Source organism: Melospiza melodia, chromosome 9, assembly GCF_035770615.1.
Source record: "Melospiza melodia melodia isolate bMelMel2 chromosome 9, bMelMel2.pri, whole genome shotgun sequence".
In the NCBI taxonomy this organism is placed as follows: Eukaryota; Metazoa; Chordata; class Aves; order Passeriformes; family Passerellidae; genus Melospiza; species Melospiza melodia.
The window spans coordinates 13,977,226-14,004,109 of record NC_086202.1 but is presented as its reverse complement, the minus strand read 5'-3'; the positions used below and the strand labels follow the sequence as shown (position 1 = coordinate 14,004,109).

The following is a 26,884-nucleotide window of genomic DNA, read 5'->3' as shown; positions in this document are numbered from 1 at the left end:
CTAAAGGGATTGTGCTTGTTCAGCCTCTTACTGCAGGCTTCTTTCTGGAGGCTGCAAATCCAGTTTTGTGGCTTTCTTATGCTTGGTTTTTTTTTCCAAGATCCTTTTAAAAGCCTGGGATGGAGGAGGAGCTCGTGCACTGATACTGGTCCTGCCTTGTCAGGAATGCTGTTCCCTGTGTGCTTTCCCACCCAGGGCTCTCAGTGGGACTCTTGAGCCCCAGTTCAAGTTGAGGCGCTGCTGCTTGTCCTGCCAGAAGGCAGCTCACAGCCTGGCCTACAGGGCAGGCGTGTCCAGCAGCACCTTGTGACCAGGAGCTGCACCATCTTCTGCTGCCTGCAGCGTGGGCCTGATGCCCTCCCTTCCCCTGAGAGCAGGACAGGGGCAGACAGGCAGCAGTCACCTTCTGAGACACCTGTAACCTGAGGCTCTAGACCCAGCAGAGCTATCTGTCTTCCTGCTTTCCCTTCTCTCCTTGGAGACAGGGCCTGGAGAAGGCTGTAGCTAATTTATTTGGGAGCTCCAGCTTACTCACTCTATTGTTCTTCATTTGCATGTTGTTGCTTAAATTAGTCTATGCCTGCATGGAACAGAAGAGATTTATTAGCACAGAGAATGGTGTTCACCTGAGCTGGAGTCCAGAGAACGGATTCTACTGCAACAACATCTTGTTAATCAGCTAATTAATCATGTAATGCAATGGAAACCCTGGGTGAGGAGATGTCATCCTGCCTGGGAAGGCTGGCTGTGAGTCAAGCCTGCTCCCCACCAGCAGCTGCCCCTGGCAGGGAGCAGAGCTGCATCCTGGGGACCCTCAGGAGCCTGAGCACATCTCTGACACGGGGCAGGTGAGGGGGGTCGTGCCTCCTGCCCCTGCCTGCCACAACTGCCTTGCAGGTACCTGTGGGGAGGCACCAGCTGGGGACCTGGAGACGTGCTTGGCTTTTGCTGCTCAAGCTGGGAGGTGGCTTGAAGGCTGTTTCTTCATCCAGCAGGCTCTTAAACCATGAAGTACCAGTATGGAGCCACACTTGCACATGACATTGTCACAAAGGGTTCCTAACCCTTGCAGATAGCAGCTTGAGGAGAGGCTGGCAGGACTAACACATGTCCCCCAGTACTGGCTAAATGCCCATCCTGATTCTTAAAGCAGATGTGCCCCATGGCTTGTGCCTACCCACCATCCAGGTGGACCACCCCATCCTGGAAGCACACTGCAGGGCCTTTTGGGGTTCCCCATTCAGAGCTGGGATTCCTCACACACATGCTGCAGACATGGGGAAACCCTCCTGGGGACAGCATATAAGAGGAGCTTTGGTGTTTAAGCTGAAATGATTGGCAGCAAGATAATTAAGTGTGGAGTTTTAAAATGCCAAGGGACCACTCCAGCTGAAATCCAGTCAATTAAAAAAATATTACATTAATTCCTAGTCCCTCAGCACTCCAATCTAGTTTCAATTGTTTCTAAGTTCTTTCTGTAGTTGCTACCTGAGCACTGCAGGTGCAGCAAGTGTAGAGAGCCACAGGGACTCTGGCTGTGAGCACGCAGATGTTTTCACCCACAAAGAGGAAAAACAGGGAATAAAACTGCTCTTCCAGTATCTGTGTTCTCTATTCGTCCTTGATGCAGAGCAGTGATAAAAACACTCAAGCCGAGATGGGAATTGCACTTTATGGTGTAACTCGTGCTTCTTGGAGCAGGCTCGGGGTCCGTCAGGCCGGTGTGGGTTTCCCTGCAGTGGAGGGGTTGCGGCACCGCTCTGCTGCCGCGGCTCCCGGTGCCGGGGCGGCCGTGCCGAAGGCCTGCGCCGCTGCCTACAACTCCCAGCAGGCAGCGCGCCGCACGGGCGGCCGTTCCCCCACACCCGCCTCCTCGTGCGCGCGGATCGGCCGTTGTCCGTTCAAATTGGCCAATAGCGGCGGGGCAGTGCCGGCCGCAGCCAATGGCGTGGCGCAGCGCGAGCGGGGCGGGGCCGAGGGGGTGGTGCGGCGGGCCAATGGGCAGGCGGAGCGGCAGGTATGAGATGGCGGCGGGAGCACCGGCGTCCGGCGGCCGCAGGTAGGAGCGGGACCCAGGCACCCCTCGCCCCGTCCTGGCGGCGCGCTCCCCTTGGCCTCCCGCCGCCGTTGTACGGGTCGGGCATCCCGCACCAGCCGGCGGGCAGGCGCCGGTCTGTGCGCCTCAGCCCGCCCATTGCGGCGCTGCCCGTGCGAGCCGCGCCGTCCCAGCTGCCGCGCCGCCCGCCGGTGCCCCGGCACCTTAACGGAGCTATCGGGCTCAGTGTTCCGGTGCCTCCGGAGCTCGGCGGGGTGGCGGTAGGGCCCCGTGTGCCCGCGGTGCCCGGGGCTGTGCGGCGGGGAGCGCTCCCCGCAGCGTCGCGGTGCTGCATTGCGGGGAGCGCCGCCCGCCCCTCTGCGGGGGACAGATCCCGCCCCGGCACGGCGTGTTCCCGGCGGGGACAAGGCACCGTGCCCGCCGTGCGGCTCTGCGGGGCCCGCCGCGCCGGCTCGCCGCAGCCGCAGAGCCCGCGCTGAGCGCTCGGCAGTTGCGGGCTTTGGTAGGATGATGGCACTATACAGACTGGCTTCGCCTTCCCTTCGCTTTGTCCGCGTTATTCTGACGCTCAAACACACCGGCGATGTCAGCTGCACGTAATCCACCTTTAGCTCGCAATTCTGTACGCATCGCCATTCTGTTACTGCTGCAATAAAGCAGCAAGGACTGCATGAGCGCCTCGCTACAGCAGTGCCGTGTCGGATGACTCTTAAAAAGCTGCAGTATCTTTTTTTTCCACTTCTGGTTTTTTTCTCCCCTTGTATGTGTGGTGTGTAGCTGCAAACTGAGTATCCTTTGAATGGTAATTCTTGTGGATAAATAAATACAGTTATTTATAAAAGGGCTGATGCCTCTTACCCAGCCTGATTCACAGTGGTGCCATCCTGCTCGCTGCTGAGTGGGACCCATCCCGATGGCACTTGCTCTGCTCATCTGGGGGCACTGCTGTGGTGCCTGGGCTGGGGCACAGCATTGCCCTGGAAGGAGGGATGAAGAGATGGTGCTCATTGCAGCGTCTTTGGGCAGGGAGTGCCTAAAATGCTGGACAAGGTAAAGGGACGTGTATGCTTAGTACAGCTGATACTTAAAATGCCTTTTTGGATAAAGAATTTGTAACATGGCCTGGATCAGCCTAAATGACTAGATTTATTTTTTTTTCTATGTTGGCATTTGTCCTTAGGATGCATTCTCCTGCTCTTTATCCCCCACCCTCCAAAAGCTATTCTGTTAATGCAAAGCCTGAAGTACAAGTTTTCCTTCAGCACTGCCTGTCACCCACAGGTAGCGCTAGAAAATCGAGCTCTTGCTTTACTGGTCTATCACCACACAGGCCACAAAGCTTGCTTTTTTTTTTGTGCTTTTGCTCCCATTTCCTCTCATCTGGAGAGAAGTGCAAGTTAGCTGGTAAAGCTTGCGTGCTGTGTGTGTGGTATTACAGCATGCTGACTTAAAGAATGGAATTAAAAAGCTGGTTGTCCTAAACTCCTTACCAAATGTTACTGAACATGACAAAAGATGATTTGTGTGGGTCTCTCTCTTCTCTTTGTGGTCTCTCTAACCTCTGCCTGGGTCTTCATAACTGAGGATGAAGATTGCACTGTGCCAGAGTGCTCAATTTCAAAAGAGAAACATCTGTCTGTTTAATGAATGCATTTAATGTCCGACTCAAGCAGCGCCCAAACTTTGCCAGGCACTCGTGTCGGCCATTTGATATGGCAGGGGTGGGGTGAGTGGAAGGGAAAAAACAGTGGGGCTGGAAGAAGCTGGAAAAGGCCATAAAGCATCTTGCTAAAATGGCTTGATAGAGTGGCACTGCACAACTGGACATCAAGAGCTTACATCGTAAACAGGTTATGAAAGGAGACATAGTTGCCATCTGTGTTTTACTGGAAATAGCAAAATGTTCACTGTAAACATGACTTAATGGCAAAAAATCAGAGTGACTTGCTGAGGGTCAGGCAGAAAAAATGGTTGATTTCAGAGTTAAAGCCAAGTCTGAACACATGGCTACTTTTCTCTGAAGAAAGCCTGGGAGCTGGGGGCAATCTCATTCACAGATTCCCTTTTCCACAGCTCTCATGAGAATCTTTGAGACCTAAACTCATGTTTGACCCCATACTCAGTCCAAGTCCTGTGAGGTTTGCATCCGAACCTAACTCGAGGCCATGTTGTATTTGCAGTATTTTTATATGTTTGCATGTAACACCCTGTCCTGTTCCCATCCAGGGTGGGATGGGCTTTGACAACAGGATCCTTGTTCTGCTACCCTTCAGTTTATTGTGTGTGTGAAGGGGGAGCATTGCTTCCCACATAGCCCAGAGCAGCGTCTGGGTCTCCCTGCCAGCCTGGCCATTGCCTTGTTGCTGTGTGCACATTTACATGCCTGTGAAAATGTCACAGAGCTTCGTTATCACTCCTTTAAAGGTGCCTGGGCATTTAGCTCAGCCTGAAACTGAAGCACTGAGTGCTAGACGCTGCTGGGAATCAAATGCCTTGTCCTAAAGGTCAAAAGTCCTCAGTGTGTGTTGATTTAATAAGTGACATGAACAGATGGGAAGGAGATGGGGACAGCATGGAAATGTTGGCTAATGTCAAATGGTTACCCTGAAGTCAAGTCCATCTTGGAAATACTGTCCCTCTGAGTGTTAGGTTGGGCTCCTCGTCACAGCTGAGCCCTTATATGTGCCAGTTGTTTTGGGCCTGTCTGGTTCTGTAGGGTCTCATTTCCACTTGCCCTCCAGCTGGAGGCAGGAGCAGGGAGCCGAGGCCCTTTCCTTGCCCTGTGCCACGCTGGGTTGAGGCACAGCCCTGCTGTTGCCAAAGCTGCACTGTGATCCTAGGGACTGCCACCACGGGTTCCTGTGTCCCCAGGTCACAGGCGGCTTGGAGTCAGCATGGGCAGAGAAGGGAGGGGAAATGTGGCTGCTTGCTGGGATAAATAGGATGAAGTTTTTCCAAGCTTCACAGGTCTGGTGTGTCCCTGACCTCTCATCCTGATCATGCATTACACTTACCGTGGTGTCTGGGCCCTTTTCTCTACAGTGCAAAACCCTCATTCCTTGACTCCTGGCCTTTCTCACCTCTACACTAGGTAATTGCAATTAAGCCATCTAGAGTTTCCTCATAAATTTTATTTTCAGAAACTATAGATAGTGGGGAATGTGATAAGCTGCTTAATAATTGCCTGCCAGCTGGCTTACAGGAACTTTTAATGTGTTTTCTTTTGGCCTATAAAGCTCTAATAATTTGGACTCCAGCCAAAACATCCTTTCTTCTTGAGCAGTAATGTGGCAGCTCTGATTTTCAGAGGCAGGAATTTCTCAGGGGAAATGGCATTAGTTTTCCTTTTTGTTTTTCTGGAGCTCAAATTCAAGGTTGAAACCTAGCTTTATGGTTTGGGACTTCCATATGGGCATTCCTACAGCCCTGCTTGCAGGCTGTGTTATAGCAGGAGACAAGCATGCTGTGCCTTGGAGAGCAGGAAGCCTTTTAGGGAACATCCTCACAAACTCTTGGGGGTTCCTGGAGCTCTCCTCATGCACATGCCACTCTGCATTCTCCTGAGTGGCCCCTGGAGCTTGTGTAAATATATCACAGTTCCCTGGGCTCTGCAGTGAAGCAGAGTTGAGCCAGAGATGAAGTGTCAGGCAGGATGTGAAGAGAAGCTGTATCTCATAAAGTGACACTGTAGGTTATTGTCATCTGAATTCTGGTATCTGTGTACAGTATTCCAGTTTTTTACATCCTAGCCTGCCCAGATCCCCTTCAAAAGCCCTAGGCCCCCATCCTGTTCAGTTTGGTGAGTTAATTGGGCTGCTTTGTGTATCTGTGTCTCCCTGGTGCTGCATGCTGTGCTGCTCTGTGGCGGGCCCAGCCTGTTTATCTGTGTGCTCGGCAGCCCTGACCAGATGTCACCAGCTTATTTAAATGCTGGCACGAATCCAGGTGTTCCTCATCACAACTCCAGCTCGTAGGAGTTTACACATCTGGAGCAAGGGATGTGGCCTCTGACATACTCAGTGGTGTCTGCAGAGGGTTGCTGATGAGGAGGGATTTGATGTGCTATCATCCTTGGCAAACACCACTGTGATACAAAACACAGATGCGAGGATGCAGCTTGTTCACTGCACCTCTGGAGCGCTGTGGAATTACAAAAGTGTAGTGAACAAAAGCAAGAGCTGTAATTCCTGGATACCTTCATCCCCTGTATTTGCCAGGCTGTGGCTACCAAACCTCACCAACAGTGCTGTGAGGAGCTGGCTGTGACTCCTGACCCAGGGCTCAGTGTCCTCTCAGTGCACAAAAAGCAACTGCAGTCAGGCAAACCTGTGAGTGCTGCAGCACACTGTACTCAAATTGTGGTGCTGTGCTCAAGCACCACTTACCAACTGATGGTGGCACGGGATTCCCAAATGTGTTCTGGGCACCAGCTGGTGCTACCAATTTGGGGTATCATCCTGTGGGAGACTTTAGGAAAACATCTGTCCTGCCTTGCTGGGTTGCTCTGAGTTCCCAGACTGGTTGCTACAATAGCTTGTTAACTTTGCTGTGTTGTTTTTGTGAAATTGCTTGATTTTTGTGTCAGAAGTAAACTTGATTGTTATGAGTTGCTGTTTATAGATGGTAGTTCTGCTCTTACCTGGACACTAGCTTGGAGCTACTGGACTGAGAAGCTTCTAGAAGGTGTGTCTTTGCTGGTCTCTGAACTCCATTTCATTCTACCTCTGGAGGATGCCCTAAGACTGTCACCTTCAAGAACAAGGGTGACAATCAGAGGTGCATGCGGCAAATTTGGATTGCCAGAGTCCAAGGAGGTATAGGCAGAACTGAGCCATGCCTGGCTTCCATCCAGTATACTCAACATGGGGAAATAAAGAGGATAAAGACAGTTTAAAATGAGAAGAGCAAGGGAATGCTATCATTATTGGCAACTAGAAAGTACCCACCAGCACACTGGGGATACAGCAGACATGTTTGGTGGGAAATGGCTGTGAGGCTTCCTCAGGCTGTGTCCCACCCTGCAGTGAGGGTCTGGATGTGCCACACGGTGCCCTGTGGCACTGCCAAGCTTCTCCAGCTCCCTGGCACTGCTGGCCTGTGTGTGCCTCAGCAGCCGCTCCCAGCCAGTGCGTGGGGCTCAGCTCTCGCCTCCTCAGCCCCATGTCCCAGCCATCCCTGCCTGACAGCTTTCAAACCAGCTCCTTTATGCTCAGTCCCATGTCACCCCATGTGCAAAAGCTGGATTTCTTCTAAATGTCTGCAGTGTGACCTGATTATTTTTCCTGTCCTTCCTCGCCCTCCTTTTTAATAGTGTCTACAGAAAAGCTGGCAGAGTTCAGTTATATCAGTCATGGTGACTGATAGTGCTGCCTCTTCTCTTGGGATTCCTTCTCTTTTCTGTCCCTGCAGCATTCATTTCAGATTTAGCTATCAGCCCTCTGAAGACAGGGTATTGCCTTTGTTCTGTTTGTTCAGCACGGAGCACAGCGGAGTCCCCAGCTGTGACCGAGGTTCCCAGTGCCACAGCGATAAAAGTGAGCACATCAGTAACGAGAGGATGCAGCTGCTGCCATCTAAAAAGATTCAGTTTTGGTGCTGGTTTCAGTGAAATCAGGATTGGATCTAAGGCTCTTCTTCTATCGCTGCTCCCAGTAGGAGTTTATATTAAAATAGAGACGCAAAAGCATTGACAGTCATGAGAATCAGAGCACCATTCCTATTTAACACTGTTCGACTCTGTTAATCTGATCTTAAGGCAGACATGTGAGCTTGCAGATTTTTAATGTAAAATTACTGCATTTCTGGTGGTAGCTGCCTTTCTGCATTTTTTACAGGGTCTTGGGTAGCCAGCTGAGCCATCACAGAGTGTGGGAGCACCCAGACCTGGGGTGGTGGCACTGGGAAGGAGACTTGATGAGGAGCAGCAGTGAACGTGCAGTTCTCTCCAAGGCACCCCTTGGTTCTTTCCCTCCCAGCACTAGAAGGCGTCTGGATGCTCTGATGTTGTGATGGCTGATTGAAGTACTGCTTGATTGACTTTAAAATATTCCAGTGGCTATTATTAAAAATATCACAAAGAATCACTCAGGTCAAACTTGAGAAATTTCATGCTGAAATGCAAATTTCTTGATGTTTCACATGTATCAAGCTGTCTTGCTACTGCTGTTTTCTTTGACGCTGGTAATATATTGCATTTTCATTTTCTTCCAAAGCACAGACCCCCACCCCTCCCAACCCTTTTATCTTTTCAGATAGGTCCATCTCCTCCAGGTTCATGTCACAGATGTGTAGCCAGTGTTGGCAAGACCTACTCTGAGTTGTTTACTGACACAGAATTTGAATTCATTGATGATAGCAGTGACAGGGATAACCAATATACCTGGTTTCTAAAAAGTGGCCAGGAGTTGCATTAGTTCCAGGTTGTTGAGCACAGGCCACCATAAATAACAGCAGCTTTCTTAGCCAGCACCTTGCCATTTAAATTGTATATTATTATTTGGTTCTCATAGTCAGAAGGCTGAATCACTCTGTGTAAGCTATTTAAATGTGAAGAAAGCAAAGCAAAAATTGAAAAGACAGTGATATCTCATAAGGCTTACTTGTGTCAAGGCTAGAGACAGTAGGCAAGAACTGGCACCCACTGTGCTGTGCACTGTGTACTCATCACAAAAGAACTCTGCCCCTGAAGACCTTATGAGGATAACCCTGGGCAAAAAATACTCTGTGTTTTTCTTGACATTTTTCAGAGGCTTATCAGTCATGCTAGGAAAAGTTAGGGTGCCAAGTGTGAGGCCTGAATGTGATCTTTGTTACACCATCTTACAAGAATGTCAGTCTGAAGTACAGCCCTCACAGCAACTTTAACTGTGAAGTCTCTTCTAATGTCTCTGCAGTCCATTCCCATTAGACTACATTTATTTTTTAATTCTTTTTTAATCTAGAAAATAATTTGTCTTCTGGTCCTTTTGTTCTTAAAATGATTCCATATAATTCCACTATGGTTCTTTCATCTCTTTGCAAAATCTGGGATGGCTCCTATCTGGCTCTGGAAATACTGTCTTCAGACATCCTCATTAATTGATTCCTTACTCTGGCACAGCACAGGAGGCAATGCTACTTCTTCCTCCCTGGGGAAATCCGAGCCTGTGAGCATCTGTCCCATGTCCCTTTGTGCTTAGCCAGGCAGAGAATTGTTCATGTTTTGTGTTCTTCAGCACTGCCTGCTTATCACCATGTTCTTAGTATTTGGTACCAGCCTGGCTCTTTCCTATAATCTAAAGATTTTGTTATTATAGAGGGAGATTTTCTCCTATTATCTGCCTTATTTTCAAAAGCTCTTTAATCCTTTCACTCCTATACAGTAAAACTTGTCTGCTGTGGTGTGTCTGAAGCATAGGGCCTTGGTGATGACATACATAGTGTGCAAAATGGAGATGGATTTTGTCCACTGAATTAGAGACACCTAAGGCTCCTCTGAAATCTTTAGCTTTCAGTGTATCCCCTTTCCCAGCTACACAAACACAGCTGATGCCTTGCCCCAAAGGTACCTCTTCCTTCTCTTTCTTTCTTGCCTTCTGTTCTCCTTATGCTCTATTTCCTGCTTCTTGGACCTTTCTTCTGTCACATGCGTGGATTTAGACCAATATCAGAGCTGTGAGCGCCACTACAGCAGCTCCATCTCACCTGTCTGAATGCAAGCTTGCTGCCACGTGAAGTTATCTGCCTGCTTGCAGAGCTCTTGCACCGCAGGTTTGATCACCAGGTTTTGGCAGTTAAAGTCTCATTTTTGTCCTAGTTTCCAAGGCATTTCCCTGGCCTGGATCTAGTTACCTTAGGGATTAATTGATCCATCATGATTTTGACCTCCTGCACCATCCACTCCCCATGAAATGATGGGGCTGTCATGCCTGAAGCAAAAACGTTGTGTGTGACAGACAGCTTTCTTTGTGACTTGGCTGGGATCACAGGCTTTGCCTCTGAAGGATACTAGAATGGCAAGAATCTCAGCACAATATAGGACCCATTTTTTTAAATCTGCTGTCTTAATCACAACCCTATTAGAACAAGGTTTTATTATTCATTGGGATTTGATTATATTCATGAGACTGGAGAGGAAGCTATTTATTCCTTTACTTTATTGTCTTTTGACGTGTCGTAAAGCAATCTGAGATCACAGCATATAGAAAATATAACTCTGTAATTGGAAGCAAGGCAAAAAAAAAAGCAATAAACTCCATGAATACATGTTTGTCTCCCCTTTACTGCTGTTATATAAACTGTGAGTGTAGGTAGAGTACATCCATCTCTCTTTTTTAACATGAAAACAGCAGATGGGGCACATGGCTCTTTCTGAAGGTTATGGTGTGTGCGGCAGTGAGGATTGGCAGGGTTATTGTGTGTAAAGCCAGTGGGGGCTTTATCTTTGCTCAGAAATAGAGGCTTGCTTCACATTTCCATTTTGATTAGCAATAATGATACAAAAGCAAATTTTCTGTGTAAGGAAGAGCTGCTAATAAAGTGACCTTTCAAAATGAAGTAGCTCATTGAAGTGCCATATCACAATAAGCGTACACAAGGCTGGTCCCAGCTGCAGCAGGCAGGGAAACTGCACGGGAATCCTGAGAAACGTGGAACAGGAATCCTGAAGTGGATGAACAGCACTTGGTGGCGCAGTAATGGTAGCAAGGAGCAATGGCCAGGTGCTGTTTCCAGCTCTGAGGGGCTGATCTACGAGCTTTGTCTTTAAAAGGATCTGAAAGTGTGAAAGGCAAGTGCTTCCAGCAAGGTTTCTGGGCACAGGGTGGTGCAGTTAAGGGACTTGGCCATTGTTCTGCCAGTGCTGTAACATCAGTTGTGCTTGGATGCTGTTGGGAATGTGTTTGCCTGGCTTTACTCATGGTAAACACAGGGTAGACTTGGAACTATTTCGTGGATTCCTCTTGGATACAGGTGGAAAGCACTTAATACCATGCTGGTCCTGATTCAAAACCCCGGTTTCTATGTAGGAATTATTTGCAGTTAAACTCCAGCAACGCAGCCTTTGGCAAGAGACATGAATCAATTTGTCCAGCTTTTCTTTTCTGTTTTGTCCCTGTGTGAAGGCTGATGCCCAGTGTGTGCCAAGGGGGCCTTTCAGACCCAATAATGCGCCCTTGTGTCTCGTAGCATGCGTGGAATTTGCATAGGCTGTGCTGGGACAGGCAGGTTTCTTTTGTTGCTGGAAACAAGGAGCAAGTTCTTTTCCCTGTCTCTGCTTCCTAATGCCTCTTCAAAAGCTCTCAGCACTCATGTAAGAAATTTACTTTTTTCTATTTATTTTTGCATTATATGTTGTTGGACTTTGTGCGACTTCTAACACAGGCTGTGCAGAGAAGCCATATCAGTCAGTGCTAGTTGACAAAATTGTTTGATTTTCGTTCTGTGAATCCAGATATCTAATTGTCAGAGGGAAGAGATAATCTGTGATGCTTGATGTAACTGCTTCAAAGTATTTGCATATCTTCTCTGTGGGGAAACAAAACTGCTAGTGAGTGAATAACAGTGCACGGATCATTGCAGGCAGGGTCACTGGGCCTATACACTTGCTATTAACCCTTCTCAGGATCTGTATTGCCACAGAATGAGTTGTCATGGGTTTCAAGCAAAGGGCTTGCTCCACATTATGGGCAGAGCTGGCACTTGTTTGTGCATTGTAGCCCTATGCAATGAAATGTGAATATGATCAGATCAATTGGCAGTTGCTTTTTGGCAGCTGATACCGAATTGTTGCATTTTGGTCTTGATTTATTGCAGATAACAAACTGCTGAAAAACTGGCTGGGAGGTGCTGAGCAAAATATGGCCCCCATTTGGAGTCAGCAGTGTGCTTGCTGGGCCACTGAGCCAGGCAGCTGGGAGCCCTTAAGAGCTTTCTAAAATTTTAGATGACCTGGCAGATTGCCTTGCAGTCTGCCTTGCAGACCTTCTTCCTCTCCATCCTCTTGAAGGGCGTCTTTGGCACCCATGGAGAGCAGTGTAAAGGGGAGGGGGTTTGCTATGGATTCTCACGATGCAAGAGTTGCTGAGAGCTTCATTTCCTCTTGTTTCAGCAAGTATCTTTCTTCTTGTGGAGCCTGAGTTCCAGCTTCTGTTCTGTTATGCTGATCAGGTATCCTGGAAATCCTGGAGATAGTCTTTCAGTCAAAAACATAGAGTAGCTATGATAACTGTTGGGTTCACAGATAACGTGTGGAGGTGGGCTGGAGTTCAGGTGACTTGCCACTATGTGCTTTGATGTCCTCCTGTCGTGAGCTACATTAGAACAGGAAGCTTACATCAGAACAGGAAGCTGCTGAGGTCTCTGAACTAGCAGTGAAGTGTTCTGTTTCTTGAGCCAGTGGATGTGAGGTTCAGGGGGCTGCAGATGTTTTTGGTGGCAGCTGTGTTGAGCAGAGAGCAGGGATGCCCAGCATGGACTGAACACAATGTCATGGCCTCCACCCTTCAGCAGGGAGGAGAGGAAGATGAAGGTGCTCCAGTCTTCTCTAGAAAAGCCTGTTTTCAAGAGAAAGCCTTTATGGGCTTAGGGGTGTTCAGCAGAGCACTCACTGTCCTGCATCTGCATCTAAGGGGCTGATGTGATCCCTGGTACATAAGCACAGCATCCCTATTAAGTGTGCACTTGGCAGCTGCCCTTGGAAAATGGTGTCCAGTGAGAGCTCACAGCTGAGGATGGATGTGGAAAGAATGGAAAGTATTATATAAGAGCTAAAGAATGATTAAAAGATTGGGGAATGTCACAGGCTGAACACACACAATATGTGCAAGCTGAGTGGGTAGGCATCCTCCTCCCAGAGCCCTGGAAGAACTGCACATCCATTCCCAGAGCCAGGCTGTCACTTTATAGCTGAGTATGAAATCAGGACAGTAGCTCATGACTGGAGAATAATGACACTAATCCTCACCTTTAAGTAAAAGAGTGGAGGGAGAAGCAAGCTGGGCAACTCTAGCCTGTGGGCTTGACTTAAGAAACATGAAAATGTTTGGAACAGTGGTGGGAAGACAGTAATGGAAGACCTAGAGTAGATGGAAATTGGGATAAAAGTTAAGTGTGAGCATTAAGAGTGCTGATTAACATGAGATAACTTTGATAACTCTTTGATTTGATTTTCTACATGGTAAATGTACCTACCCTCTGGTAGGGTTATGCACCTGTTCGAGATAACTCTTGGAGCAGTGTCTCAGGTGCATCCCTTTTCCCATGCCACATGAGAAGCTATGAAATGAAGAAAGAAGGTGTCAGTAGAGAATAGGGAGGGCAGATTGAGGGCATGAAGGGATGACAAAGAAATAAGAACTGGATGAGCTGAAAAGGGATGATCTAGGTGAAAAGTTAGTAGGGGTTCCTCAAGGACAGATCTTGCATAGTTCATGTGAGTTCTCACTGGCTCCAGACTTAGAGTGAGGAGCTGGCAGAGAACAGTAACCAAAGGGTTGGCAGCACAGGGAGCATTTGACCACACCCACAGCAAAACTGACGGTTCAGTGTTATTGCATGTTTATGACCTTAAAAACAAAGTCCTAGGACATGGGAGCTATCTATTTGTTGATAGAAAGGTAGGTATGATAGAATGGCAATAGGAACTGATGAGTGTAAGCTGGCCATGAAAAATTTAGATTGTTTTTCAGACTTTTAGGCCACTGGGAGTGAATTTGTGGGGAGGAAGAGAGGTAAAGCCAAACTTATTTTTGACTTAAAGTAATAAGTTAATGTAAAATATTAGGTGTCATCTCTGCCAGAGCTAGTATGATGTAGATACAGTGAAACAAGTAGTAAAGATGTCCATGTAGTTTTCACTGGGTGTTGCCTATGTCATCATCACACTGTGGAGTGCTAGTCTTAGGCTGTGTTGTACAAAGAGTCCAGAAATGATTTTGCTCCATAGGGAAATGTAACTGTGCTATGCTGAACACTCACCAAAGTCAGACAGTGCTGTTGGTGTAGACTGGTAGCTCCTGTGTCAGCAGATGTCTCCTTCAGGGCAGACCAGCTGGCTGTAAAAACCGAAGTGATGAAGAGTTACTGTATTTTTTTTCCCTCTTTCCCTTTTTTCAGAGATGCCATCTGCAATTTTGTCATCTGCAATGACTCCTCCCTCCGCAGCCAGCCGATCATCTTCAATCCCGACTTCTTTGTGGAGAAGCTGCGCCATGAGAAGCCAGAGGTGTTCACAGAGCTGGTTGTCAGCAACATCACCAGGCTCATTGATTTGCCTGGGGCAGAGCTGGCCCAGCTCATGGGAGAGGAGGACCCAAAGCTGCCCGGGGCAAACAGCACAGCCTCTGGATTTTTTCGTTCTCTGATGTCTCTGAAGCGCAAGGGTGAGTGTGGATGGCACAAAGGCTGGTGCCCACCTTTGAGTGATGCTGTCACCATTTGTTACACTGAGTTTACAAAACTTTCAGCCTGTAGTTTTGAACTTGTAGAAGGCTTAATACTATAGTTTCAAGTTTCATAATCTCTAGGGATGCCATTTCTAGAAAGGAGCAAAACAGGCCAGGAAATTGATCCTGGCAATGGCCTTTGAGAATAGTTCCCCTTGTTCTGGGATTATTGCTGTGGTGTGTGTCAGGCTTGCCTCAGTGGGTCAGCTGCCCACTGTGCAGCTCAGAAATGTGTAAGTATCTTCCATCCAAATGCTAGTGCTGCTCTGATCCACATCCCAATCCAGTGAGGCAGTGACAAAGCTCTGCAGGCTGACTGATGAAGCCCAGTTTCAACTCAGGGAGATGACATATCTCCCTTTCTCTCTTAGACAAGCATTCCACTGGAGTTTTCTTCTGCTAAACTGACTATTCTTATCTTCTCTTCTTCTCTCAGTTCAGCTGTCTTGGTTGTGAAACATTAGCCCCAAGCCCTTCACAGAAGTCTTCTTTTGAGCGTGGTTGTGTTCAGATCCTTTTCTCTTCAATGGCTGGCATTTACCACTCTGGTTTGTTGAAAATAAAAAGGTGTTCTAGGTGTGTGTGTGTCTTCTCCCACTTTTGCCCACACTCAATGGAAGCCTGGTTCTCCTGATAAGTTCAGTTAAACCTTCTCACTCATCTAGGCAGAAGCAGCCTCCATCTGGGCCCCTCACATTCCTCCTCAGCTCTGGTTTCCCAGCTTAGACTGGCTGGCTGCTGGCAGAGAAGCTGTGAGCTGCCTTCAAATGTTGGCAGCCTGAGGTTGAACACTTCTGATTAGTCTTCCCCTTCCTTTGAGCAGTTCTGCTATTGTGAGTATCTCAGAGAAGGGAGCTATTGCTATGGCATAGTTTGACTACAGCTTTTTTGTGTCTTCAACCATTATATAATTTCTCTAAGTGATTCTGATTATACCAAGCCTATTCCTCCACTGTGTTTCATAAAGACAAGCTTTGCAGCCCACTGATGAGGCAGAATTTTCTGGTGGCAGTTTCAGCCCTCCACTTCTGTCTGACCCATCAAGAATCCTGGTACATTTACTCACCTTAGGAAAAGAAAAGACTTCAAGTCCTTTAGCATCCTTAGATGAGAATTACTTTATATTGCCATGACTTACTTTGCTGCTCCACAATAACAGGTCTCTGTGCTGCCCCAAAACTGCAGTTAGACTGTACTCATACCTGTTATTGCTTCTCCCTCTTCCCAGAGAGTAGCAGACACCTTAAATTCAAGCACTTGCCACTTGCTTGCAAATAAAAGTGAGTGAGTAACCAAATTGAAAATGTCTTCTCAGTGTGTATGGAAACCCCATGTTCTTGTCAAAACCTTCCAGCAGGGGCTGGTGAGCCTTCTCCAGCTCAATTTTTTTATTAAATTATCTGTACTCTGTTGGGAGCACTGCTCTTATCAGAGCTGACATCTCCTGCTTACTCTGTTCCCCAAGAGCTCTGCTTTCCCCCATTCACGTCTCCGTGGCCGTGTGTCACTACAGCTAGCAGATGTTCCCAAGTCTGCTGGCTGCGCTCCCAGGCTGCAACAGCAGTGTCTCCCAGCATTGACAGGCACTGTCTGTGAACTCCTTGGCCAAAGTCTGAGAAAAGAGGTTTGTGCCTACAGAGAAAATCAGTTTCGTGTACTGTGTGTTTCATCTTGGAGCCATCATTTGTTTTTCTTCATGTTATAGACCAGCTACAACAAACAAGTTTTATTTCTTCAAAGCCAGAGGCCAAGGACCATGGAGCTCAGAGCTGATCAAACTGCAAATGCTTACAACTTCTTTGAGCATCAGGAAACTCAGTCTCATGCTGCTGCTTAGTTTCAGAAGGAATTGTACAATAACATCTAAGCCTTTGTAATGCAGCATCCATTCTCCAGACACGTCTTTCAAGTTTCTTTGAGAATCAAATTCTCATTCAGATACCAGCTTCTGACTTCAAAACTAAATCGAATTTGTCAGGCCCTGCATGTCTCAAGAAGATGTATTTTCCTCGTCTATTCCTGGCCACTGTTGATTCTATCTGTTGAATGTCTAATGAGTTTAGTTTTCTTCAAGGACAAGAATCTTTTGCCGATCATTCTCTCCCTTTGCACTCAAACCTTTCAGATCTTTGGTGTGAATCAAGAGCTTGCATTGCCCTCCTTTCTCTTGCAGGACTGAAGCATGTGCTTTATCAGTGAGGTCAGAAAGTTCTTGATTTAACAGGAGACTGGAGTTCCTGGTGGCTTACCATGTATTTCAGAAGTCCTGGAAGAAAGCAGAACATTCTTCAGGCGGAATAAATTTAGTTACACAGGATGGCTGCTAGAGAAGTGCCTAGGGTTAACAGGTCTCCCTCACATGCTGTGAGCATCAACACCACAGAGCAGGAAGATCTGTAGTACAAGAAACCAAAGGCAAGTAAAATCAAAATTATATATGAGAGGGGAAAAAAGCAAGAGAAAGTTTGTGGGGAAGATAACTTTTATCAGACCAGCCAATGCATTGCTTGGATTACTGGGCTATCAGCTGTAGAAGTAAGGAGGGAAACCTTCAGTGCAAATGGTGCAGATGTCCAGCCTGCCCTCAGAAGTGACCCATGTTCCTGGCAGTCTGGCCATGGAGAAAGGAGGAATATTCTTTTCTTGTATCTGTTGTCTCTTTGAAGCCTAAGTACCAGGGCCGGACAAAGCAGCTCTGTACCTGGTTCCAGTTCTCAGTCCCAGCCAGCATGTTGTGGTACAGTCTGTCCAGTATTTTGTCTCCAGTCCAAACCTATACTCATCTGAGGGAAGAAGTGTGGTGCCCAGAGTTCGGATTGCTGCCACTGAAGTCTCTGGGAGTTGTCTCCACCTTCTGAGGGATAGATCATACTGGCTGTGTGTGTTGGACAGAAAATCCATTCAGTAGCAAGGTTGCATTTATTAGAAAACACTGTCCTTTGGATAATCACTGTCTCACCTGGGAAGTTCCTTTGTGAACAAGAAGAGTATTCTACATTGGTTCAACAAATGCCCTTCAGTTAAATGGATTTCTCATCTAATGTTTCCTTCCCTGCAGGGATCCCCTTCCTTTCAGCTCAGTTGTTTCCATCTTCTGGAACTATAACCTGTGTTATTTACTGGAGTTCTGGAGCTGCAGCTCCATGCCCAATCTCATTCCCATGAGATGGGAACAGACTTCAAGAGAGGAGCCCAGCTTATTGCTTTGCTGCTCTCCTTCTGCCTTGTTCAGCTTTCATACTTTACTCAGACCAGGGCAGCTGACATGGAAGAGAGATTCTCTGGAATGAGGAAATTCCATGTTTTACCCATGCCTGAAAAGGAAGCTAGTGTGAGCCAGTCAGAATATGTCTGCTCTCCCCAGTAGTGCTTATTTGCCTCTCCCTCAAACTCATAGCTGCAACTCTTCTTTCTGCTCCACTTCATGTCAAGCCACAGTGAGGATTAATCTGGACATTTCTTTCATGGTGTGGAGTGGCCAGTGTGGCAGGCACCAGGCTGTCCAGACTCTTACATCTGCCTTTCCCACTTTGCTCTTTTTGTGAGGTCTGAGCTTGCAGATTCTGTGTCATTTTAAACTGAAGCATCTCTTCTGGTGTTGTTTTTTCTTCAAGGGCTAGAGAATATTTGCTTTAGCTGATAAAAGCTGTAATTAAAGTGAGGTAAGAAGCAAGGTTGATGAAGCCCATGTGAGTACAGCATGGTGAGATGATGTCACTTATTTTGGAGTGTTTGTGATACCTCACATCTGTGAGGGTCCTTGTGACCTTCACCCTTAACATTTTGGGGCACTGCTCTTTGCATGTTGAAACGCTGTTCTTTGGGGAGCATTAATTTCAGTGGCTGTGGGTTCTGAGCTGCCTGAGCAGGTTGTTTTCTGTTCTGCAGAGAAGGGGGTGGTGTTTGGCTCGCCGCTGACAGAAGAAGGCATTGCACAGGTTTCCCAGCTAATCGAGTACCTGCACAAGAGTAAGTGCCTCTGTTTGCTGTCTTCCTATCCCCATGGGCATCTGTCTGGCCCACCTCAGGTCCCTGGTGCACACAGAGTGACAAGCTCCGAGCTCTCCAGCAGCAGGAGTTTGGGACTGCACTGGGCAGCTGTTCCCCGAATTGCCTAGCAGATATGTTGGTCTATTTCCCTCTGTACACGGACTTTCTGTACTGGTGGGAGACAGCTTGAAGTCATGTCTCTGAATGCAGTTCACTGTGGTTTGCTATCCAGCTCTGGAAAGAGGAGGGAACTGCTTTAGTAAGAAGGTGGGAAATCAGCCTCTGATTATTCAGTGCCCTTTTTTCTCCCCTCTGCTGAGCAGATCTAAGAGCAGAAGGCTTGTTTCGAGTGCCAGGCAACAGCATCAGGCAACAGATCCTAAAGGATGCTCTGAACAGTGGTACTGACATTGACCTGGACTCTGGGGAGTTTCATTCCAATGATGTGGCCACTCTACTTAAGATGTTCCTGGGTGAATTACCAGAGCCACTGCTGACACACAAGCACTTCCATGCCCACCTCAAAATTGCAGGTGAGTGGGCAGCAAGAGGCAGGGGTGGGCAGAAGGACTGGAATTGGCCTAGAAAGCACACTAGGCTGTGAAGTGTATTCCTCAAAGGCAGCCTTAGAGGGAATCTTCCTGCCACCTCAGCCTGGTGATGGAAAGACAGGAGCTGATTAAAGAATCAGACCAAGTCTGTCTAGACCATTCTTCTCAGATACCACAGTGGTAAAGCCCACAGTGATAACCTGGGTCTCCATCTGTTGCATGTCCAGAGTTCTGAGCAAGTTGTGGTTTCTATGCATTTAATAACTGTTATTGAACTACCTTATGTGAACTTGCTGCATCTTGCCTTCAAGCCATCACAGCTCTTAGCAGCTCTGTTGTTCTGTGGGAGGAGTAGCATAGATTAACACATCAAGTGGGGAGCCTTGGAGCTGAGGGGAAGAGAGATGGAGGGCCAAGAGCTGTGCAGGGGTTTGTAGGAGATCTGCATACGAAGAGGGAAGGATAAGCAGTTGCAAGAGACTGCTCTGAAGGAAGGTAATGAGTGTCCTTCATGTTCTGCCTTGTGATTTGGCAGACTTGACGCTGTTTGATGAGAAGGGGAACAAGACCAGCACTCCAGACAAAGAGCGCCAGATCGAAGCCCTCCAGCTGCTGTTTCTGATCCTCCCCGCTCCCAACCGCAGCCTGCTCAAACTGCTGCTGGACTTGCTCTACCAGACTGCCAAGAAGCAGGACAAGAACAAGATGTCTGCCCACAACCTTGCCCTCATGTTTGCACCCCACATCCTATGGCCCAGAAATGTGAGCAATGCCTCAGTGTCTGTGGGTGGGATATTGCAAGGTAAAAAGCAAAGGCTTGGCAGGGGAAAAACAAAGGTTTGAGAAGGCTGAGTATTGACACAATGATGTGAGGGTTGGAGGCTGTGATGGAGAGGTGGGAGCTTCCTGGCAGGACTCAGTCCCAGTGTTCAGCCCAGACCTGCCATGAGTCTCATTTGCAACTTATGCATCTTCTTTTTCAGTCAAATTGAAAGCACAGCACAGTCATGCTTCTTCTTAGAATGTCAGCTCCAGAAAAACTTTACATATCTCTTCAAGTTTTCTTATGCTGTTGGTGAACTGTTTTGCCTCAGAGTTATCTGAGTTTCCTCTGAGAGCAGCTTTGGCTCTGTGAGCTCTGCTATAAGCCCTGTCTGCCTGTGATCCCAGAGTAGATCTCCTGCTGGGGCACTGTGTGTGTCTGTGTCCCAGAAGAGACCCCTCCTCCTCCCCTTCTAATGGATGGCCGTGTCCCCTTGCCAGGTGACAGCAAATGACCTTCAGGAAAATATCACCAAGCTAAACAATGGAGTGACCTTCATGATCAAACATTCTCAGAAACTCTTCAAGGTGAGTGTGCTTTAGCATCCTGCTGTCTTGCCTCCATCCAAGAGGCTGAATGCCCTTTGTCCAGACAGATCCCACATGCTGAGTGTGTATTCTGTGGGCTCTCTTCTGCGGTAGGAGAAGGAGACTGTACCAGAAACCATTCCAATAGTGACTGGGGAGGAGGCCTTTGCTGGGCAGCAGTGCTGGAGGTGGCGTTGCCAGGGCAGGTCAGCAGCACGGTGCAGTGTAACACTCCCCTCTGCTGGACAGCAGCACCTGCTGCCCGCCAGCAAACCTGGCCCCGAGGCAGGTACACACCGGGCTGCTCCCGGGCTCTGGCAGGATGAGGGAATGGAAGGGATTTGTCCTGCCTCAGTGCTGCCAGGAGCAGAATACCTGATGCATGCACTGGGTTGTTTTGTTGGGAATTTCTCTGCTAATGGTCATCAGCCCGCTGCTGTTACAGGCACTGTCCAGCTCTGAGGAGGGTGCTGGGTAGGACAGTCAGGAGTGTGTCCTCCAAGGAAACGTTTCTACAACAGACAGTCTCGACTTCTCAGGGTCTTCCTGGTCACTGGAGACATCTGCTCACTGCAGAGTCCTCCCGTGGAGAGTTCCCCTTCTGTCTTCTTTATCTGGCCCCTATTTGGCTAGCTCAGAACTGGGGCAATTACTTAAGAGCAGGGTTCCACAGGAACTTTTCCCTACTCTGAGTTTCACTTGTGCTGAATGTCTGCCTGTAAAGGATACTGTGAAGGGGAGGATACTGTGAAGGGGATACGGGGAGAGGACATGAGATTCCATGGCTTTGTTTGCTCAGGTGGCTGTGTCTTGATACAAGTGACTTGTGTTGTATGGTTGAAAAGCAGCTCTTGCTGGAGTTGCCCCAAGAGCAGAGATGTTAAACATACATTTGGCCTGTTCTCTGCTCACAGGCTCCAGTGTACATCCGGGAGTGTGCCAGGCTGCACTATCTGGGATCCAGAGCCCACACATCAAAGGTAAGGCCAGCCAGTGCAGCCTGCCCTCCGTGAAAGGGCAGAGGCTGTGATGCTATGAATGGATCTTTGTGAGTGATAGAAGCTGAAAACAAACCAAGTCATGAAAGAGGATCTGTCAGAGGGCAGGAGCAAGAGAAGCATATGGTGTGGTAGTGCAGGCGGCTGCATTAGGGAAATTGGACAGAGTTGAAGCATCTGTTAATCAAAAGCACAGGGAAAGAAAGCTACGAGCCCCTGTTTAGCAGCAAACCTGCTCCCTGTGCCCAGTACACGCAGCACCTGCTCCTTCACAGGGCTGTGCCTTCCAAACAGACGGACACGCCTGCTGCCATGGCCAGGCTGCTTGGCAGAAGTGCTGAGATAAAGGCTACTTGCTGCCACTGGGACAACATTTGTGTCTTGCCAGCAAATGCTTCCCTGCCTCATGTAGCTGCAGAAGAGGGAAGATGCATGGCAGGGAGCTGCACTGACCCTTCTCAAGCCTGGAAGGGCTTCTGCAGCTCGCATCTGGGAGGGGAGGGAAGAAGCAATGGGGTCACCTTTGTATTGCTGTCACCTCTTCCTGGCACGGGGCCTGCTGATGCAGTGCTGCTGCAGAGGGGTAGGGAAAGCACAGTCCTGTGCTTTCACTGGGGTGAGGCAGCTCACGAGACTCCTGGGCTGGCTCAGATGGGTGGCTCGTTGGGATTAAAGCATGGCAAGCGGCTCCTGTCTCCTCTCTCCCAGGACGACCTGGATTTGCTGACGTCTTCTGGCTCCAAGGAGCTGCAGCCCCTCAAGTCTCAGAAGCGAAGCCGGCTGGACTCCTGCCATCAGGAGGAGACCCAGCAGCGCACCGAGGAGGCACTGAAGGAGCTCTTCCTGCACGTCCACAATATGCCTGACTCTGCAAAGAAGAAGAAGCTTATCCGGCAGGTAGTGTGGGGAGGAGAGGTATCTTGGGGTGTGCTTGTCAGCACAATCCTGGGCACAGGGCTAAAGACAGGGCCCTCTTGAGAGCTGCTCCTAATCCTGGGCAGGCTGGGGAAAGTGGGTTCTGGGCTGTGTAAGGGGCAGAGCTGTAAGAAGACAGGAGGAGGAGGTGTCCTGCATGTTGCTGTCCCAAGTAGCATTTTAAGTTTGGTTTTTCAAGCTAAGGACTTGCTAGCCAGCAGTTTCCCAATCCTGATCATGGCCTTGTTGAGCTTCTTCCCACAGGAAGGGAAAAGTTTCTCTCCCTGTGGCCTGCAGAGAGTGGACAAACTGGTCTCCTCTTGGTCTCAGACACCTTGCTGCACCAGACAAACTGCTCAATATGGTCAGCAGCAGTCGTGGCTGCCAGCCTCCAGCTGCTGCCCAGCTTCTTTCTGCTCCCAACATCTGCCACTTTTGGTTAATCTGGTAGCCAGCACAAAGCACCTTTGCACCCAAACTCCCTGTAATCCTGGGTGGAAGGTGTGGCCTTCCTCTGCTTTCTTCCTCCTGCAGTTCTGAGCTGCTCCTCCATTTTAAGGGGTGAAGGAGAGAAATTGAGTTCTGGGACAGCAGGTAGAGCAGCACTCAGCAGCAAGGGACAGGTATAACTGTGCTAACATACTGCCCTCATGTTTCCTCCCAGTTTAATAAGCACCCAGCTGCTCTGACTCCTGGCTCTGATGTGCCCACGTCCCCAGCACCACGACGCACCCGCTCGCGCTCTTTCAGCGGCCTCATTAAGGTGAAAGCAGCCTCTGACCCTTGCTCTCTGCTGTGAATCTCTGATGTTGCTTTTTGCTTCTGCCTTGCCCTGCCTCGAATGAGACTCTCAAAGGGTAGGGACTCCTCAAAGTATTGCCTGCCAAACAACACAGATCCAGTGGGGCAGAAAAGGCAGCAGAGTGACAAAAAGCCTTGTTAGTGTAAAGTGTAATTATCTTGAAACACATGGCTGTAGGATCTATGCATCCTTCTGGAGAATTGATTGCTTCCTGAGATGAGATGAGGATTGACAGGGAGCTGGTCATGAAGTCTAGCATGTTAGCACGGGTTTTAGCACATTATGGGCTGCCCTACAGCAGCATGTCCCTGCTTCTGACAGGCTGGGCTCCTGGCCAGGCCCCAGGTCAGCTCCCAAACTCTTTACAATCAGGTGGGCTCAGCCTAGTGGTGTGGTATTTCAGGTGGTTCTGCTTTGCAATCTTTGTCCCAGCTTGGCTTCCTTTTTTTCTTTCCCAGCATTCAACTGCTTCCCAGCAAGGCATCCTGCTCCTTCCCTTTCTTTTTTACTTTGCACTTTAAGCACTAGCCAACAGCCCTTTCTTCTTACAACAGCGGAAAGTTTTGGGAACTCCAGTTATCCTGGAGAGGAAGAGCAGGGATTCCACTCCAGAGCCTGTGCGGGTCAGCAAAGAGAACGTCCAGCTGGTAAGAGCTGTTCCCAACACCACTGAAGCTGCTGGTGGGGAAGTGTGTGTGAGGGGAGTTTGAGTGCAACTTCAGCAATCCCTGGGGAGCTGTTCTCTGCTCAAGAGAAGGGTTCCCAGTTTCTTCTGTATGATAAAATAAGGTCCTGAGAAGCTGCTCTGAGGAGAACAGAGCAGATGGCAAGGACAGTGTCCGAGCAGGGATGACAGCACTGGACCTCTACTCCAGTTTTGTTTCTCTGGCTGTGTCCTGCCCTGGGGCATTGTCTTGTGCCCCCTTCCCTCTCTCTCATCCTCCTCCACAGGCTGTACAAAGCCTGCTGCCTGTATGCAGTAGGGTTGTCCCAGACAAACCAAGAGTGGATTTGGGTGATAGATGCTCTTTGGTGGTACAGGCTGCTCCAAGGGAAGGCTGTGGATGGCAGTTCATTCACCAGCTTTCTCCTCCTATTGCCCTCTCTTGTCCAGTTACAGAAATGTGGCTCTCCAGCTCATATGTCCCAGGCCAAGCTGAAGTCTTTGGAAGGCCAGAAAGAGGTGAGACACTTCCCCTTACCCCCCATTCCTCTTCCTGCAGGGAGCCTGGTGTGTTGAAGCCTGCTGAGGTGACAGCACACACTCAGGGCTCTAGGACAGCTGTGGTGCCCCAGCTCGTAGCAGTGTGCTCAGCTGCAGGCAGGTGACATGCTGGAAGCCAGACCCTGAGGGGTCTTACAGCCCTTCTGCCTGTGAGTTGGCAGGCTGAATGTTGCAGGAAGCAGAGGGGAGCTGGCAGCACAGCGTGGTGCTAACAGCCTGTCAGGGTGGCAGTGGGACAAGAGGCTGGTGCAGCCCAAGACCGACTGCCGTGTTTGCTGCTCTCTGCTCTCTGCCTCATCTCGAGCTTTAGCAAAGTTGTGGGAGGCTGACACCAGGGCCAGGGAAGGGTCCTTGCAGGGGGAGAATGTCAGCCTTTTCTTGCATGGTATTCTGTGTCCCAAGCATTCAACTGGTGCCATTCTGTGCTCCAGGGATCCTGCAGACGCATGCGAGCCCGCCTGCTTTCCAAGGATTCCTCCTCCCTCTGAACCGCCTGGCGCCAGCGCATGGATGGGGATGGCCCCGTCTCACAAGCTGTGAATGTGCTGCACTGAGAGGGGAGTGCTGCAGGCTCACAGCATCCCTCACCACACAGCAGCACTCCTGAGACTGGACCTTTGCAAGGATTGCAGGGATTTGTTTCTGTATATAAGTTACATTTCATTCTACTATGGGGCAAACCACTATCTAACCAAAACCTGTGCAGCATGTCTGACCTGCTGGCTCTGGGAAGAGCTGGAGTGCTTGCTTACAAGGAGAGCCCTGTTCATTGCAGGGCCCTGTGTGCACTCCCAGCTTTCTTGTAATGTTGCTAGGCTGTATTTTTTTGCTTTTCTGCTCCGAGTTTTTAACATGTTGGCTTGTTTTTGCTTCCTTCCCCCTGTTAGCAGTGAGAATGATGGGCTGTAACCCTTACCCACATCCTGACATCCAAGCTTGCCTCCAGTCCTCCTCTGGAAGCATTCCCTTCTCTGCTGCTTCTTCTTGGTTCCATTTTGCTCTGCTGTTTCCCAGGGGCTGAAGTGCACGAACGGTACAGGGCATGGGATGGGCCTGGAAGGAGAGGCTCTGGATGCCATCTTTTCAACTAGGGCCAGGGGAAAGCAGCTTCCCCAATAAAGTCATCCCTCTATTTTATCTTGAGCTGGAGGTAGCCCTTGCTCACTGCCCTCATGTTTCAGTGGCACAGTTCTGAACCAGGAGTCTTAGCTTTGTGTTCACTCAGAGAGGCTTAAGCTGAGGAGAGCAGGAAGCTGGCAAAGGCTGTCTGGGGCAGAACAGCCTAATCTTTGGAAGTTAAGGTGCCTGGGGCAGGCAGAGTCTTGTGGCTGTGTGTGAAAAACAGTGTGAGAGGTGAGAGAGGGCTCCATCCTTTTGTGATCTGCTGCAAATGGTGCCAAAGGCTTTGGCTCAAGAGATGTGGATGGCTGGTAGGGCAAGTGGCTGATTAGTCATTAAACTGGGGGAAAGGGCTGAAGCTGGGTTCAGCACTTTGGTCTGAGCTGCAGAAATGAGATGAAACCTTCTAGATACAGGATAAGCCCCAATCACAGCTGGCCCATGTCAGTGGTCTCATTAAGCCAAAGTGCTCCAGTAAGCCAGTCTTGCCAAGAACCTGTCTGCAAGCACTCTGAGGTAGGAGACACACAGGGTAGCTACTGTGAAATGAAGATTTAATCAGCTGGGGGACCATCTAAACACTTCTCAGCCCTTCTCAGCAAAGTAAATAATCTCTGGAATCCAATTATATTTGTCTTCTAATCTTTAAGAACCAGCAGCCAGCAGGAGTTAGAGCTCTGCTCTTGACAGCTTTCTGAAACAACTGGTGGCAGGAGGTGTGAATATTGGGATATGAGCAGGGAGTTCAGTCTGATTGGCTGGAGCTGTCAGAACAGGGCATTGGAGCCCTGTGCAACTTAGCTGGAATTTGTCACTTTTTTAATGGTGATTTTTTTTTTTAAGATACAAATCCTTGTGCTGCTCAGTACAAAAGGGTGGTTTTTGGTACTTTATCAGGGATGCTTGTCCCCAGTCTGACCCCAAGTTGGAGCCTTGAAAATATAGGGGGTGGGGGGACTGTAGATGTGTGAGTTGGGAGTTGCTGGTGTTAGGAGCCTCTGTCACAGCAAAGAAAGAGCTGTGGTTCTTCAGGGACCAGACTGATGGTGATGCTGTGAGGAAGGGCAGAGGCTGTTTGCTGTGGTAGTAGTATGTGTTTTTGGATGTGTCAGTAATCATTCCCTCCAGAGGCTGAAGCTGTCTGTGTGCTTTTCTCCAAAGGGCACCGTGTTTTTCTGACTGCACTTCTGCCCTGTCCCTGCAGCCTGCTGTAGAGAGGGAGAGACCTTAGCAGAGACCTGGGAATCTCAGCTTTGCCTCTGAGCAGAGATGAGGCACAGACAAAGGTCAAGTGGCAGCACAGGGAGAGCTGGACTGCTCCTGCTCTCTCTGCTCTTTCTCGCATTGGGACAATTGCTGGGTAAAGCACTTGTTCACTCCTCCTCTCCCCATTGTCCCTACTTGGCATATCTCATAGCCCTCTGGATGGGTGACTGCTTGGCAAGGCAGTCTTGTA

At 48.9% G+C, this 26,884-nt stretch overlaps 1 protein-coding gene across 2 annotated transcripts; it reads left to right on the top strand.

Moving 5' to 3' along the window:
• Window positions 1-1,995: 1,995 nt before the first annotated feature.
• On the top strand, window positions 1,996-26,634 carry ARHGAP19 (Rho GTPase activating protein 19). Of its 2 annotated transcripts, none has more exons than XM_063163370.1 (12): window positions 1,996-2,059; window positions 14,150-14,415; window positions 18,367-18,447; window positions 18,792-19,001; window positions 19,555-19,781; window positions 20,283-20,369; window positions 21,284-21,349; window positions 22,076-22,264; window positions 22,947-23,045; window positions 23,639-23,731; window positions 24,199-24,267; window positions 24,741-26,634. In XM_063163370.1, exons 1-12 carry the CDS (start codon window positions 1,998-2,000, stop codon window positions 24,795-24,797), a joined length of 1,506 nt encoding a protein of 501 aa, XP_063019440.1. In that variant the 5' UTR covers window positions 1,996-1,997; the 3' UTR covers window positions 24,798-26,634. The 2 variants fall into 2 exon arrangements, with proteins under 2 accessions (XP_063019440.1, XP_063019441.1); XM_063163371.1 differs by lacking the exon at window positions 1,996-2,059 and adding an exon at window positions 11,267-11,345.
• Window positions 26,635-26,884: the final 250 nt, after the last annotated feature.